The sequence below is a fragment of the Thalia democratica genome, chromosome 7 (assembly GCF_965202585.1).
Source record: "Thalia democratica chromosome 7, ktThaDemo2.hap1.1, whole genome shotgun sequence".
NCBI classification, from domain to species: domain Eukaryota; kingdom Metazoa; phylum Chordata; class Thaliacea; order Salpida; family Salpidae; genus Thalia; species Thalia democratica.
The window spans coordinates 34,353,247-34,370,486 of record NC_139171.1 but is presented as its reverse complement, the minus strand read 5'-3'; the positions used below and the strand labels follow the sequence as shown (position 1 = coordinate 34,370,486).

The window sequence follows — 17,240 nt, the reverse complement described above, 5'->3', positions numbered from 1 at the left end:
TGAGGGATTTTGATACATGCTGATCCCTTCTCAGATGGAATCTCTGAGAAGTTCTTCAGATGTATACACTACCACAGTGACAGTTAAATTGATAGATAACATTATTCTTTTCAGGATCGGGAGTAACGTATTTTCATTAACCCATTTAAAGGTTTTCTAGTGAAGTGACAAATTCGAAGTTTAACTGCTTCAAATAAACTATCGATTGTGTGTTTTACTTTATTTCAAGCAAGTTAGCTTCATTACCTAAATAAGGAAGACTTAAGTACACTGGGCACTTTTTTAGACCGTGTTTTGTAAGACTAGGGAGTTTTATGATGGTTTTCTCAATCGTTTTCTTAACTATATCCATTAGGTAACCAATTGATCTGAATGTACTAGTAATATTTTCAACTTCTTCATTTAATATGACTTTTGAGCAGATGTTATACGCTCGAATAACTAAGCACGAAATAAGATTTACTTTTTGTGAAATAGGACAGAAGGATTTCATGGGATGTATTGGCCAACAAATGTTGGCTTCCTATATATGGATGTAATAAAAGAAGTTGATGTTCATTGTAATGACACATCTAGAAAACGTAAACAACCGTCGACTTCATTTTTACTTTGGGATATTTAAAGATGTTACTCCCGATCCTGAAAAGAATAATGTTATCTATCAATTTAACTGTCACTGTGGTAGTGTATACATCTGAAGAACTTCTCAGAGATTCCATCTGAGAATCAATCAGCATGTATCAAAATCCCTCAGAAACTGGATGGCCAATAGAGGTAATAAGCCTATCAAAAGTCCTTCAGAAATTGGAAATAATTTACTAAACCACCCGGAATGCTCTGAACATTATAATGACAACAAATATGTGTATATTTTATATAGCCATTCACGCAAAAATTAAAATAAAGAATAAAAACCAACTTTAAAAGACTTTACTTTAATAAAAGTTTAAATAGTACAAACAGAAAGTTCATAACAAATCGAAAACGAAACACTTAACGTTTGATAAAATTTTATCAAATTTTTATAAAAAATAACAAAAAAGTAGCGCGTAATGTAGCTTTAAATTTTAAAAAACTTAACATGATTGTTTACAGTTTAAGTGAAAATAACTCCCTAAATATCGAATTTTTTCCTAAATTATTTCTATGATTGTTACAAAGTGACCTATCAAACATTTTCTTCAAAAATGTTTGTAAAACAAATGTTCTTACTTGAACTAAAAAAAAAAACAATAAAAAGTTTTACATGTCCAAACTTCCCCCGGTCCTCCTCAAACACTCGCCGATATCCCAGCTCTGTCCGGGGGAAATCCCGAACTTGGAGGCGATTCCCCGCGGGCACGACGGCGACAAGCAGTCGTCGCTCGGCTCCTTCCGCTGAACCCGGTCCACGTCCACGGAGGAGAAGAAGGCCACGGACAGCGGCAGGTCGTCCATGGACAGCTTGTGGACGAAGGTGGCGCGGGCGAAGAGGTTGGAGAGGTGCAGGGCGAGGGCGAGGCGGGGCGCGTCGGGTTCGGCCACCAGGTAGCGCACTTCGTCGTGGATGGAGATGGAGAGGCGCGCGCGGATGCGGTGCTCGCGGATGAGGTGGTCCATTTGCACGATGAGGAGGTGGAGGAAGTCCACTGCGGAACTCTGCACCACCCAGTTCATCCTGCCTGCAGTTGAAAAGACTTTATTTTTAATTAAGAATTGCATAGCTTGGAACCTGGTCAACTGAGCATGTAGTGTCATGATAATTAGACTTTTTTTAGGTAACCATGAGAAAAAGAATAATTAACACACTTATTAAAATAAGATCATTTATATTCTTTTTATTTGTACTTGAAACAATAAGAAATTGAAAAGAACATGGCGGTGTTAATAAAAAAAATTCTTTACTGCTTCAATCTTGAACAATGATACAAAAAACCTGTCATGAAGTCGTTCTTGACGTGGCTCGGCTCCAGAGTCCTGGTTATCCTGGAGTTGAGGACGGGCGTGCGCGGCTGGTGGGAGGTGGCGATCTCCTCCAGCTTGTTGTAAACCTCCGACTCCACCCCTCCGAACCACCTCCTGCCCTCCACCAGCTCCCTCGTGTTCACGTCGCTCTGCAGCAGGCACCGCGCCTCCTCCCTTATTTCGCGGATCTGCCGGTAGGTGGCGTACCCGCTCTCCCGCGCTTTTTCCAAGTCCGAGTCTAGCTGAACGCGGTCGAGGAAGAAGCGGCACTTTTCGCTCATCTTGTACAGCACCTCGCCCTTTTAAAGCTTTGCTTGTTGTTTACTTCTTACGCCAAAGGAACACTTTTAAGGTGTTAAAAAAAAACTGTTATAAAGTTAATATTCTATTCAAGCGAGTATTTAAAGATTGTAAATACATATATATTTAAAAAAATCCACAGGAAAATTTAACAAAAAACTGTTTTGTGAACCAGTTTAAATTAAAAGTATTTAACAGAAAAAACACAACATCTAATGGTTTTTAAGTATTGTTCTAGTAGCTCAGGGGTCGACAGGCAGTTGGTGGTCGCGGGCCAAATTTCAAGTTTACAAAGTCTTCGCGGGCCGCAGTTTTACTTTTAGTGACATTTGAATAATCTTTTGGTTTTAGTTTAAGTCACACTAGAGAAAAGTTTTACTTTTATTCACTTATCATTTTAAATAACTTTTAGCTATACATAGAATGACTATTTAAATTAAATTAAATGAGAATAAAATTTACATTGACTAATATACTTAAGTGTTTATAAACTATGTACTTTCATAAGCACTTACTAAGTTAAATTTAATACTTTTGTAATTTTACATACAATTTAACTCTCTATAAAAACCGAACTTGAAAGACAATTTATTAGTCACTTTTATATATTTGTTATATTATCAACCCCTTTTTTCATATTTCTAAGAATATTAACTTCAAAAAAAAAGTTTTTGCGTGTTAAATAGTTTACATTCATTAAAAAATTTAGTAATTAGTTATTTTAATAAAATTAATATGTACCTGTTTGTATTATAGAAAGCTAGAACAAATTCTTTAACATAATTAATTCTCGAATACTTAAATAAAATATCTTATTATTAACTAGTCTTTTACATGGTTGTCACTTAAAAAGCAAAAATGTCTGAGTTGTATCAAACCAGCCTAAGTTCATTAAAAGTTTAAAAAGCTAGTAAATCGTTGTAAATCAAGCTTAAGTACCTAGTAAAAAATATCATCATCATTAAAAAGTACACAAAGTGTAAAAATACGAGAAAAAACTACAATTAGTAAACTACACTACAGTCATAAAAACTATTCTGGGAATTCTAAGATTTATTCAAAGTGTTTGAAATAAAAGTTTCACACACATCTGAGTTTTCAAGCTTTTAAAATAGCCTGTTTGTGTAGCAACCCAGTTAAAACAAAGTTCACAACATAAAGAAATAACAAAACTTATTAACAGTAAACAAATTACTTGCGAAAAAATATAAGTCAGCTGGAATGGACAATTAACTTTCTTAAATATTTTTAACAAAAGTATAAAACTTAATTGAGTCATTAGCGAAGAGAAAAACCTCTTTTTTATTAAGCATTACAGCAATTCTTTATCTGCAATAAGAATTTAAAAATATTAGTTGTAAAATAAAAGACGAGAACAAAAAAAAAACGTTAGTTAGGAGTTATTGCGAGAAACGATAAAAAAACAAATCACCAAAGTCAGTTCCAACAAAGCACATGATTATCTTCAGTAACTACAGAATTATCAGAAAAAAGTTGTTAAGGCAAGTTATAAAGTAGCAAAATTTATTATTAATAATGAGATACCGTTTATAATTGAAAACTTTTTTAAAGAACTTTTGTTGGCAGTAATGAGAAACTTTTGTTTATTTCTTCAATGACAACAAAAAGTCCTATTTAGGAAATGCATTAAGGTTATAAAGTCGCATAAATCAAATTATGACTTTAATCAATATGTTAAGAAGAGAGCACTGATAGAAAAACTATTGCTCATCTGAGAATTTTCATTAGAGTTGGTTTTTTAACTTTGACACTTTAGTATAATTTCTTGGTTTAGTTCAAACACGAAGCACAACAATCGGTGAAATTTTACAAGTAAAGGTGCAATGCACCAAAAGATTTTAGAAGTACAATTCCTTTTTTATTTTTAGTATAAAGTTTAATTAAAGTTTAAAAAGTGTATTATAAAGTATATCAATATTAAAAAACACTGTTAAGCTACTTTAGTATATTTTTTAATAAAGAAATGTTTATTTGCTAAATTTTTTGTGTCAATTCGAAATTTCACTACTTTACATGTAAAAATTGTTTGAAACTCCAGGCTTTTTCAAAAATTCTCAAAATTCAAGTTTTTTTCCAAAATTTTTCGCATAAATTTTCAAGTTCAAAGCTTGAACTTGATATATTATAACATATATTATAACTGAAACTAACACTTTGGGTTGAGCAAAACTTACATCATAAGTTTAATTTGCCACTCTTTTAAGCAAAAAAGCCAGCCTGAATTAACAAAAACATTCATGATATTTTTGTATACAAAAAACAATTCTAGCCAAAAACTTATAAAATGACTTAGTTGGCCTGAGATTTGAAGTCTTCAAATAGTGATAGTCTGAGTGTGTTTCAATGTTTATAAACTATCCCTAAGTCTAGTTTATATTAAATAAGTAGCTCCAAATAACAGCAAATGTGTGTATTGATATGCAAAGCATAAAAGTTAACTTAGTTTGACAAAATCAATGTTTGAAAAATGAAAATGTATACCTAACAAAAACTATATTAGTTTATGTCATATATATATTGTTTTAATTGTGTCTGTACAAATTTAGATATTACATGTAGAAAAAACAAACTTAGAAAATTATGCATAAACTAAACTTAAACTAACTAAATTATTTTATAAAAAGTGGTTTAAAATATGAGCATTTTTTTAAGTTGGTGTGCATATAAATTAGTTCAAGTGCAAAGAAAACTTCTAAAAAATTAAAATGTGTCAAAACAAAACTTAAATAAACCTTTTTTTCTTATTACTATACACTAAAACATAACATTTACAAATAAAAAATATATAAAAGAAACTCAGGTATAAAAAATATTGGAAAGAATATCTAAGCTATAAATAAATGACACTTTAGTTAACTACTGTGCATTACTTTTGTACAAAATGGGAAACATTTGCATTTAGTTTATTTGATAAATAGGTATAATATAACTAACTTATTAAATTCAAGCACTCTTTTTTCAGATAATTACTTGCTGTTGTAAAATAGAAGTTATTATGAAACTCAGAAAAATATCCTGTTAAAATGCTAATCTGTCTTTTTCACATTTTTAAATTAAAGTAGTAACTTCTTCTAATTATTTTTGAATGTTATACAGAGACTTAAAACCAAACTAAACAAATTAAATCGAATTACCGAAAAAATTTTTACTTGAAATATATTTTTGCTCAGCGGGCCACGAATTTTTCTTTCGCGGGCCGCATTCCATTCAAAAAAATAACGTGCTCGCGGGCCGCAGATTTACCCTTCGCGGGCCGCAATTGGCCCGCGGGCCGCAGTTTGCCGACCCCTGTTCTAGCTATATCTATAATCAATAAACATATTTTTCTTATTTCTTATACTAACAGACACATAAGGACTGTTACAAAAAAAAAAAATTGCAAACAAGATTTGATACTAAAAAAAGGTTTGTTTAATACTGGTAACATAAAAACCTTGGTCATTTTGAAAAGGGCGTCGATTTTTTCAACGCACTCGTCCCTGGTCAGGTGCTTGTTGTGGCTCATGAGCGTTCTGACCGCGGACAGCTTTCCCGCGCCGTACAGCCGCGCGTAGTTGAACACTTTCGCCTGGTCCCTGCTCATGCCCGCCGTCTGCGCGGTGACGCTGTGCAAGTCGGTCTTGTTCTGCTTGCTCCCCTGCAAAGTCATCCACGACAAGCCAGTGCACCCGTGCTCGCCTGAGGTTTTTTCAGATTTTGCAAGTGACATTAAAAAATATTTTTGTGCATTTAATAACTGTGATATAAACATTTAGAAAATTTAAAGTCAGATAGCTTATTAGTGTGTATGTTTTAAAACAAAAAGAGCTTCCTGAAAAAAAGTTAAAAATTTTATAACTCTCTGTTTGCATTATTACATCTCTACATGGAGCCAACATACTTTGATTGTATGACTTTCATTTATAAGGTATTAAATGTATCTAAAAGTAAAATGATGTTACATATGTTTTGACTACTTAGGTTTAAGCGGTTTATCATAATATGCTTGTAAACAACAAAACAAATTTTTAATCTCTTTTTTTTTTGTATACTTTTAAATTCAAATAACTTGTTCATTATGAACTAATAAAAATAATTTATAATAAGATTAATAAACAATTTCATCACAAACTTAGTACTAGGACTTAAACATACAACTTTTTTACATTAAAAATCAAACTTCTAACATTTACTAAACTTATTAGAACTAGTTTCATTTAAAAAGAAAAATATAATAATATTTGGATAAATTAAAAAAAAAATTATGGGGTTTTAATGTGTTATTAAGTTTTTTAGGTCTTAATCAACTATTTTTGATTTCATTAAAGAGTTTTGAAATCGTTAAAGTTTTACCGTTTTATAATAAAGTTTTAACATTAAAACAATAAATTTTTAAAGAGTTTGAAAAACATCTATAAGTTCATGTTAATATTTTTTAGATACTTTTAAAGTAGTCTTGAAAAAGCTTGTATAGTTACATGGTATGTAATTATATATATATAGCTTTAAAGATGCAAAAATAAATATTTGTTTATGTATGTTCTTTTGTGCTTTAAAAATAAACAGCCTACTTTATAAAGCTTTTAAAATTTAAACGAAACTTTAATAAAATATTTTCAAAATACTTATTTAAAAGATACAGTAGGTAATTATTGAATCACTAAAGGTACAAAATAAAACAAACAAAAGCAACTTAAAAAAAAAATGATACTAAGTTTAAAACTATCCTTGAATTGCCTTAAATAAAAAAATTTTCGAAAATTTTTTTAAACATCCTAGAAGTTTTGAAACAAATCCTTGAAGTTTTTATTCTAGACTGTTAAATATGTTTTAGGACATCTTAACTTTAGTTTATTGCTAATTGAAACTTTTTTACTTATGTACTTTTCCGACAAACTAATAAACTTAAACTTATTATTTATGAGGAAATAACCTTTTAAAGTAAATAACTGAGTCAAGTAACTTTTTATATCAGTTACATAGTTTTGTACATTTATGAGAAAATAAAGATACAATAATGAATTACGAAGTATAATTGTTTTACTAATAAATTGTAATAAACATATATTTTTTAGAAGTAATCTGCAAAAATATACAAGGCCCTTATAACATTTTGAACAATATAGTAAAAACACTGGTCAAACAAATAGAAAATGTATAAAACATGTTACAAAAATCTATCAAAAAAAAGCTAACTTAAATTTAAAATAAAAATATAAAAATTGTAGCTTTTTAAAATATATTCATTTCCTCTTAAAAAGCAAGTTTAAGTTTATTAGTTTGTTGGAAAATTACATAAGTTTAAAAGTATCAATTAGCAATAAACTAAAGTGTTGTTCTAAAATATATTAACAGTTGGGTAAAAAAAAACTTCAAGGATTTGTTTCAAAACTTCTGGGATGTTTAAAAAGCTTTTCCAAAAAAGTTAAAGTTTAAAGCAATTCAAGGACAGTTTTAAATTTAATTATACGAATAAGAAATGTTGTTACTAAGACCCTTAAAAAAATGGTGGTTTAAACTAATGAGAAATATATTCAGCGGAACTTATGGATAAAACAACTACCTCTATCTAAAACTAGGATGAATGGTATGCATTCAAACTTAATGTCAAACCAACCTAAATACATGGAGTCTGCAAACAACGAAGCGATCCACAGCTCCTCCGAATCCACATCGGCTCCCACGAACTTCCACCCTTCGGGAGCTTGCACCAGACTCTTCAGCTCGCTGCCGATTCGATCACTGCGCGCGTTGCTCGCAGTCAGCCAAGTCTTCTCAACTGCTCTCCTCGAAACGGTGCCAGACACCACAACCTGAGCGGCTATGGCTCCGAAACCGCTGTTATCAGGAGTTTCCAGCAGAAACTGGTCCTGAATGCGTGTTCTGGCGCTTCTCCAGTACGAACACATTTTGTTTATTTCAAGAAACCTAACCACATTGTCAAAGTCAGCCGATCCAAGGACGTCTCCGCTTTCAGCATACTCCAAAAAGTCTTTTGACAAAGGGTTACCAACGTTTTTCGAGCTGCCATGCGGGTGTGGAAGCCTGTGAAAGTTCATTCCCTGAGGGGCGCTGTCAGCTTTTGATGTTGGTGTTTGCAAAGATGCTTTACTTTTATTGAACTCATTACCTATCTCTATTTCACTTAAAGCACTTGAAAAGTCATAGTCACTGTTAATGCTGTCATCATTTGTGGACTTTGCTGTCAAATATCCCCAACCTAAATTTTTGTCAAAGTGCAAAGGCATCCCAAGCCAAGTTAGTCTCATTAATTTAGGAGTGTTTTTCATCAAAGTAGTTACTTGAACTGGTCCTGGTTCCCAGTTTTCTTCTTTTTCTTTCATGCAGATATTTTTGTACCATTCAGGGTAATTTGATAAGTTTGTTTTTATTTTTGGTAGCATGTTGCTAGTCAGTAAAAGATTATTTATATGTGTGTAACTGTTTGGTTTAAATATTTCTTTTCCTAATTTTAATCTTTCTTCATGTGAATACTTGTTATACAAGTTTGTTGAAACTTTTAAATCATCTAGTTGTGGTTGTAAAAAACCTTTTCTAGGTTTCTTTAGTAACTTAATTTCTTTAACTGACCAATCAAGATTCCACAGCCAAGGGTCTTGTTTATAACTGTTGTTGTGAAAAAGTCTGCAAGCATCATCTGCCATTTCTACTAAATTGTTTTGAATTTCCAAGGTTAAAGACCGGTATGACTGTTGACATGACTTTAAATACTTTTCCCAATTATCCAAGTTTACTGGTAGAAACATTTTGCTCATCAACAACATACCAGAAAAAGTTACTGGGTGTGGGAACCTTGTCAAAAACTGTGGTGTCAGTTTGACTAAAACTTCATGCGTTGACTCCACATCCTTTGCACAGTACCACATCAGATCAGAAAAATTACTTCTGACCTCATTAATGTCACCTTTGACGAAAACATCCCGCAGTGTTTTGTCTAGTTCCTTGTTGCAATAGAACTTGTAGAGTTCAGCCAAGGAGTTAGCGCAGCCAACGCGCATCCACGACTTGCTCCTCCCAATTGAGTTCACACTGAACTTGTTCAAGCTTTGCACCGATTTGTAGGTCAGCCTTTGGTCGGTGTTGAAACCGCTGACGGCAATGTGCATGCTCATTGTGTCAAAATACTGCGTTGGTCCCGAGTCTATCATGTACTCTTCTCTCACTCTCGCCCTGTCATAAGCAACATTGTGTCCTATGGCAAGTTTGGGCCTGCTCACTGCAGACTGCAAGGGAATCAAGTTGTCCACTGTTGAAGCTGGGCACTCGTTTCCTTCACCTGACAGTTCTTTACAACACCAAGAATACCAGGCAGTGTTGGATGCAGCAATGGCCATTATTGGCATCTTGGTGTGCTGAGCCAAAACTTCACAATCAAAGACGTAGGCGTCTGAATCAGGGCAATCTATTTCAGAGGCTTGTATTGAATTGTCATTTTTGTATACATACTTGGTCCATCCAGATCTTTTCACCCAAACTTCTTTTGGTGGAAGTGGTGGTAAATCGTTTTTGACTAAAGTTGAAAGCAGTTCGAAATATGCTTTACTTTGGTCTTGAGATATGGATTTAAAATGTTCATCTAAATTTTCTCCTTGCAAATTTGGTAACGCAAAATCTATATTAGAAATTGTTTCTGGACTTTTATTTAACAAGCCCAGGTTTTTAAGGTTAGTTTTTGCTTTTGTTATTTCTTCTTGTAAATATTTGTTACACCTTTCTTTGTTACTTGTTTTTGGAAAAAGATGATTGCACATGTTTGAGGGAAGCATCTGAACATTGAAGTCATTAAACCTAGCATTTTTGTTTTTCAAATTTTTTGCTCCTTGAGAATAATATTTTAACCAAGTTCTCTTATTAAACTTTAATTTTTTCATTATGTTCATTCTGCAAGTAAAAAGTAATAAATTTAAAAAGTACAGATAATCACCAATTTAATATTCTAAAAACATGTTGCAATTTTATTAACACAAAAATATGCTACTTAAATTTTATAATATGAAAATTATTTAACATGATTAAATTTTAACTTTACTTTCTAGAGAAACTTATTTAAGTATCACTCAAGAAGTTCGTTATTCTTATCAAAAAAAAACTTATAGGGTTGATACTCTCTGAGGAAAAAAGCCAGCCTGGGTTACATCAAGCTTCCATGAGTTGGTTTAATAAACTTTAAAATAGTAAAAAAAAAACAAACATTAGTCTAAAACTAAAAAAATAACTAAAAAATTCAAACTAATCTGAATTATCAAGAGTGTATGGGAATTCTGTACTTATGTAAACTAATAAAAATATTTTTTTAGGTGTGTAATTACATTTACAATACGCTAAATGTATTTTAAGTCTATTAAAAATAGATTTACCACAGGGTTCCACTCTTTTAGGCAAAATAACTATATTTAATTTTAATTAAGATACCTGAAAAAAAAATATTTAGGGCTTAGACTCAAATCCCATTTACTGTACAGTACATTTCTATACAATTATACATTTTTGTACCACTTAAATTATAAATAAAGATATATGCTTGCACTTTCTATGATTACAAAATGCTATAACATAAAGTATAAGACATACTTTTGTAAAATAAAAATATTAAAGATTTAAAAAAGTTTATACTCAAAATGGGTGTAAGGATGTTTATTTTTTATCTTTATACAAATGCGGTTTGTTTCAAAACATTTTGTGTAAAAAATACTTATTGTTTTGACACCTTCTCTAGTATATCCTCTAGTTCTTTTATTCATAATTTAATTAAAATGTTACAAGCTAATGTAATATTTTTCAATGAAATTCTGAACAAAAATTGCTTATGTTGTATTCAAAAATTTTAATTTGGCCCAGCAAACAAAAATATTATAATAAAGTAAAGCTAGACACAAGGCGCAATCCCCAATAGTTTTAATAAATACTATAAAGTTAACAAGAACTAAATGATAGAACAGAACTTGATTAAAACTTGAGAAATCACTAAAAACCAAATAAACTAAATATCATACAACTTCTTTCAAAAAACTTGACTGAACTTTTCAAAAAAAAAAGAAGCTTTACTTGACCCTTTAGTCAGCTTGAAAGTGTGGCAACCCTATTACTACTTGCTTGGCTTCCACATTTCAAAGTAACAAATATTAGCCTTCTCTTTACAAATTAGAAAGGATGCCTTAGCTTATAAAAAAGTGTGTCAAACCTTAGACTTTTAAAAAACAATGTTAAGTTAAAAAAAATTAGTTTAAAGCTGACATGATCTGACTAAACTTGATTTGCATAAAGAAAATACAACTATTTCAAAATGCAAAAACTTCTATGAAGAATTAGCCGCAAAGCTAAAAAATTGTTATATAAGCATTAAAAATCAATAAAAATAAAGCTCTTGAAGAAATTTAGTTATATAAATAACAAAATATTGACACTAAATCGACTAATTATAATTTTAAATCTAGAAAAAAATCTCTCCACATATTAAAAAAACGCTTAAAAATATCCTGAGATTTTTATAAAATTAAAACTGTCCTATGTCATCCTGAGTTAAAAACAAAGTCTAAATGAGTTATCTAAGGTAACCCTGAGTCATCCTAAGGTTTTCTAAAAATAAAAAATATTCTGAGTTATCCTGAGTAACCTAAGAGTGTTGCAACTCTGTTTGCAGATTAAGTAAACTAACATTTTAAGAAAGAAAAATAAACTACTTTTGGTTAATTTGAACATTTCTATAAGTAGTGGAGACAAACATTTAATCTATTTTTTTCATATCTATTCTAGAATATTATTTTTAATAAAACAATTCTATTAGTTATAATATAAAACATATCAATTTAGCTTATTAAGTATTTCTTTGAGTATTTTTTTTATTTGTTTCTCCTCTTTTAGCACTATGGTCTTACATACACTTCTTATAAAATAAATAGGAGGTAAAACAAATTTCCATATAGGTAATACTAAATTTATATAATTTATTTGATAAAAACAAATATATATTTTTAAACTTTACAAGTTCAATGCCTGAAAAATCATTATTTTTCAACATGTTGGGTTTTTATTTTCTGTTGACATTGTTGATTCTGAGATTTCTTAGGACCAAATTTTTCAAAAGTGTTTTACAAGTTTCAGAAACTTAATTTTTCTTTGTATAAAAACTTAGTTGTTAGCTTAAATTACAGGGTTGCCACAAGTTTAAAAAAAAATTCAGGTCTTCCCAATTTTTTAAGGTATTAAAAGTGTCTTAAATACTTTAAAATATAAAAAAGAAACTTTAATGCTACTAAAAACGGGTTTTTAATAAATAAAGTTGTAAATAACACAAAAAAAAATTATACAATTAATTTTTCAGAACTTATTTTAATTTTGTTATTGAACATGTAAAAACAGTTAAAAATTACAAAGCTTTTATTTATTTTTGTTCAAATTACAGGTTGTATGCATAAATAATTGTCAAATTTCAGGTTTTTCGAGGTTTTATGGCAATATTATTATCAGCAGTTTTTGCTTAAGTCATTATGTAAAAAGTGTTAAAATTTTGCAATATTTATTAACTTTTACTTCCTGTTGTTATGCCATTTGTTGTTTTGACGTACACTTTATAACTTTAAATTAACATATACTAAAACTAAAATTGTTAGTATGTACAGAAATAATTTATTCAGATTAAAACTTTGATAACTTTAAAAAATTATAATACTTAACTATCAATAAAGGTTAGTAGTACCATTTTGTTTAAGCGTGTAGGGAAGATAAAACACTTTTTCAAATTTATTCTTATTTTTTATAATAAGATAAGCTACTCGTTAATTTTTACAGCTCGTTGAAATTCAAAGTAACTTTTGAGATATAAGCAATCAAAGTTAAATCTTTCAATAGGATCCTTATGGGATGCGCAAACTAAAAAAAGGGCAAAAATAAATTATTTCACTAAAAATCTATGTCCTCCTTCAGTTTTTGAGCAGTTGTTTTAAAAATATTTTAAAGTAATTTTTAATAAATTTTAAACAACCTGAACAAAACAGATTTTTTAATTTTCTAAAATAAAATAAAAATTAAATAAACAATAATTCTTTTTTTAATTTTTGGTCATAAATATTTTTTATGATTTTGTTTTAAAATCTGCTTCCTATAAGCAGTTAGTAATAATGAAAAATACATTTCCTGAAAATTCGAATTAAATTGCTTTAAAAATGGGGTGGATAGACTTTTAGTGAATTTGTTACAACTTTTAGAAAACTGCCTTTAAAAGTTTTCAATACTATATTGTTGTTTTGGAACTTTTTTAAATAACTTGTTATATCTCAAAAGTTAATTGAAATTTTTTATTCTGTAAAAATATCTTGTAGTATATACTCTAAGCTTTGAAATAAGAGCATTTTTATTTAAAAAAAAAAGGACCCTCCTATGCCCTTAAATGCCTATCAAATAATTAGCTTCTTCAAGGACTATATATTGGTAACAGTGATCTACCGGATCTAGCCAGATACTAATTTGAAATAAGATTTGCATAATTGCTTAGATCCTAAGATATCTATTGAGATCCTAATCAAAAAAATATTCGAATTTAGTCAGATCCTTACGTTATTGGTTTACTAGTAGATCAATAAATATATTTACTTGTTTCAGCTCCTTCCATTTATTATTATTATGTAGGTAAAAAAATTCTAAGGCATAAGTCTTCACAGGGTGCTTAATAAAATATTTGGAAAAGATTGAAACTTTCACTAGACATTTCAGGAAAACTTTTAAAATTTAACTGATCCAGCGGGATCCTTATTTAAAACTTTTTTTTAATTTAGCCAGAACAATGTTAGAAAAAGATTCTGATCAAGATCCTAGTTTTATCGATCAAGTAGATCACTAATTGATATAAAAAATTAACCAAAGGTAAGAATAAAAAAAAAAACCAAACTAGCTTGTTAAAAAACTATATTAAAAGTTAAAATTACTATTAATAATTGAGGCACTACAGTTGATAAATGTTTACATTTTAAAAAGTTTTTCATTATAATGTTACAACTCATTGACAAAAACTAAACTGATTTTATAAGATAACTGAAATTAAAAACAGTAAGGTTAAGAAATATTAAAAATAATCACTTTTATTAAAACTTGAATACTATAAAACATCATAACAAAAACAAAAGGACTTAGCATTATGAAGAAAATTGTGAATATTTGAAAAGAAAGATAATTTCAAAGTCACAAAACTAGATTTAGATTAGATCTATGAAAAAAAAAAATCAAAACTACTCTGATTTTCGTAAAAACTTCAGACAAACAAGGTTGAGTTTTTTAAACAAATTAAACATTTTCTAACTATTCAAGTTGGCACATGGTCAATGTTTCCAAGGTCAATATTGGCTATAGTAGATTTTAAAAAAAAAAGTTGCATTTTTAACTAAAATTTATTATTTGATTAATAAAATAAAAATTTAATTAATCTTCATATTTTCACTTTTTCAAATATAATATATCTTAAAATAAATGTTAACAAAGAAATTTTTCACAAAAAATTTAAAATGTACAAAAGAAAACTTTCATAAGAAAGAAAAATGGCTAAAAGGCTTAATCTTATTTTTAGACGCTTAAAAATTTTTAAACAAACAGTTAAAACAAATTTTGTTGTATTTATTATAAAATAAGTACACTAGTTAAATTAAAAATATCTTATTAGTAAATAATTCATAGAGAAACGTAATACTCTGTTTTGAAATACATCACTTGGCAAGCATCATACTAAAAATTATACATTTTAATAAAATTTTTGTTAAAAAATCTTTTAACAACATCAATAGTTAAAAATAAACATATTTGCTAAAAAGTTTAGTTTCTCTGAGAGCTAATACAGTTTTGATAAAAAAAAAAGCCTATATTAATAAGTTTTTTGGATTGTCACTTTCATTTTGTCAACTTCACTTATTTAGAATTTTTTGTAGTCACATACAGCCACTAACACTTTTATCTTTTTTATATAAGCTTGAACTTATTTTTAAAAAGAACATTAACTTTAAGACAAAAGCATTGAAATAAGTCTTTACTAATTATAAGGTAAAACATAATACAGTCATACTTTAAATAGTTAAAAACCTTAAGTTGCTGACAAATGTTTTAAAAATGAACAGTAATGAACAGTATAAAAATATTGTATTCACTTTAGTTTTTGACCAAAGTTTTCAATTGTTTTGTAAATTTTCTAATGTCAGACAACATCTTATTTACAAATATTTTATTGGAAAACAAAACTAAAATTTTAAAAATAATTAAGTACTATAAACAATACCAAATTTTAAAAGATTGTTTGTACATGTTTTAAATTTTATACTTATATTAAAGTGTTTATAACTGATTAGCCCTTTTAATGAAGATTTGTTCTAGAAAGAAATTTCAAATCTTGTACACTATTTAATTCAATTTATTCAAATTTAGAACTCTAATTGTTTTGATTATAACCACATAATATTAAAAAATAATATACATTATTTCAAAATAAATAAATCTTAAAGGTTTGTGCATCTAACTAAATATTAGTCCAGCAAAAAGCAATACAAAAGTAAATATCAAGTGTTTTTAAAGTCTTTATTAAGGAAAATTAAGATTTTTTCTTCTTAATACATTGCAAAAACCAAGTGAAATAAATGAAAATCAAGGTAAATCTAGGAGAAAAAAAATCCTAAAAATTGCATGTAATTTAACTTGACGACCAAAGGTATTTCTCAGATCAAAATCAATTGAACACAGTTGTTAGCTTCACATTTTCCTTTTTTTTCATGTTCATGCAATATTGTAGCAACCAGTCAAGTTAAAAAGTTCTTTAACTACTGAAGCAAATTAGTCCACTTTAAAATACTTTGTTTTATCTTCTTTTATAAAATATCTACAACAAATCATCCTTTGTCAAAATTTTCTTTTTAACAGAAACTTATGTTATTTTTATATACTTTTTATATAATTTTTTTTAAACTTCATAAAATATTTGTTAAATACATTTATTTCTTAGCAATGAAACTATAACAAATAGTCCTGGACAAGACTTTAGTTGTCCAGGACTATCCATTGACATTAGTTGTGAGCTTTCACAATTTTTCTTTCTTTCTTTCTTTAAAAGGTATCCTTGGTGTGCGACTCCATAACCAAAAGGTTCTTTGTGCACCAGGTCCTAGGACCAAATGTTTTGAGCTTTTTTTGTTGTTCAATAAACTATATAACAAGCTTAATAAAGCTTCTTTTTTCCAAAATTTTTACATTTATTTTTCTTTGTTCTTAAGGTTTGTTTTTAAGGTTAACTTCAAGAGTATTTGCCAATAGACAACTCTAATCAAGGGATTTTTTAGTTAATAGTTTACATTTCTTGTTAGTTTAAATATAGATTGCTATAGGGGCAGGCTGATTTACACATGATTAAACTTACTTGCTTGACCTTAAAGAAATAAATATAATTTAAATAAATAAAGTAAGTTTTTGAAGATGGTTTTTATTAGAGAAAATTGAAAAAGTTTATTTTTTGGTTAATCAATTTGCTTTAAAAGTTGGTGAACTTTTAGGCTCTAATGATTAATAAATTAAAACACATACTTTTCATAACTTTTTATTACTTGTTACAGTAAATTTGAAACTGTTTAAAAATATTTCATCGGTTTAATAATTTGCTATATTTCTGCTGCTATGTTTCTTACAATAAGTAATACTACTAATTTTAATTAAACTAGAATTGCTCTTTAAGCATAATTTTTTTAGATATTTATTTAAAGCAAGCAAAGTTTCACTACAGGTGATTTTGTCATAATAGATTGGCTTTATCTTTATGAGGTTTTTAAAACTTATAAGTAAGTAGTAGAGCTGAGTTTCAAAATTTGATACTTGACTTCTCTATACAGAAACGAATATATTCAATTTATAATTTATAACTGAAAACACATGTGAAAACTGATTGAAAATATTTTTTGGCTTAAAGAATCTTTTTAAAAGAATTAATGTTCAAATTGAGGTAAACACAATACGAT

General features: G+C 28.7%; 1 protein-coding gene across 1 annotated transcript; it reads right to left on the bottom strand.

Moving 5' to 3' along the window:
- Positions 1-1,242: 1,242 nt before the first annotated feature.
- LOC145841290 (DNA polymerase subunit gamma-1-like) lies at positions 1,243-10,016 on the bottom strand. Its single transcript, XM_082948656.1, has 4 exons — positions 7,862-10,016; positions 5,699-5,943; positions 1,916-2,243; positions 1,243-1,661 (listed from the first exon to the last, which is right to left on the bottom strand). Exons 1-4 carry the CDS (start codon positions 10,014-10,016, stop codon positions 1,243-1,245), a joined length of 3,147 nt encoding a protein of 1,048 aa, XP_082804782.1.
- Between the last annotated feature and the right edge of the window lie 7,224 nt (positions 10,017-17,240).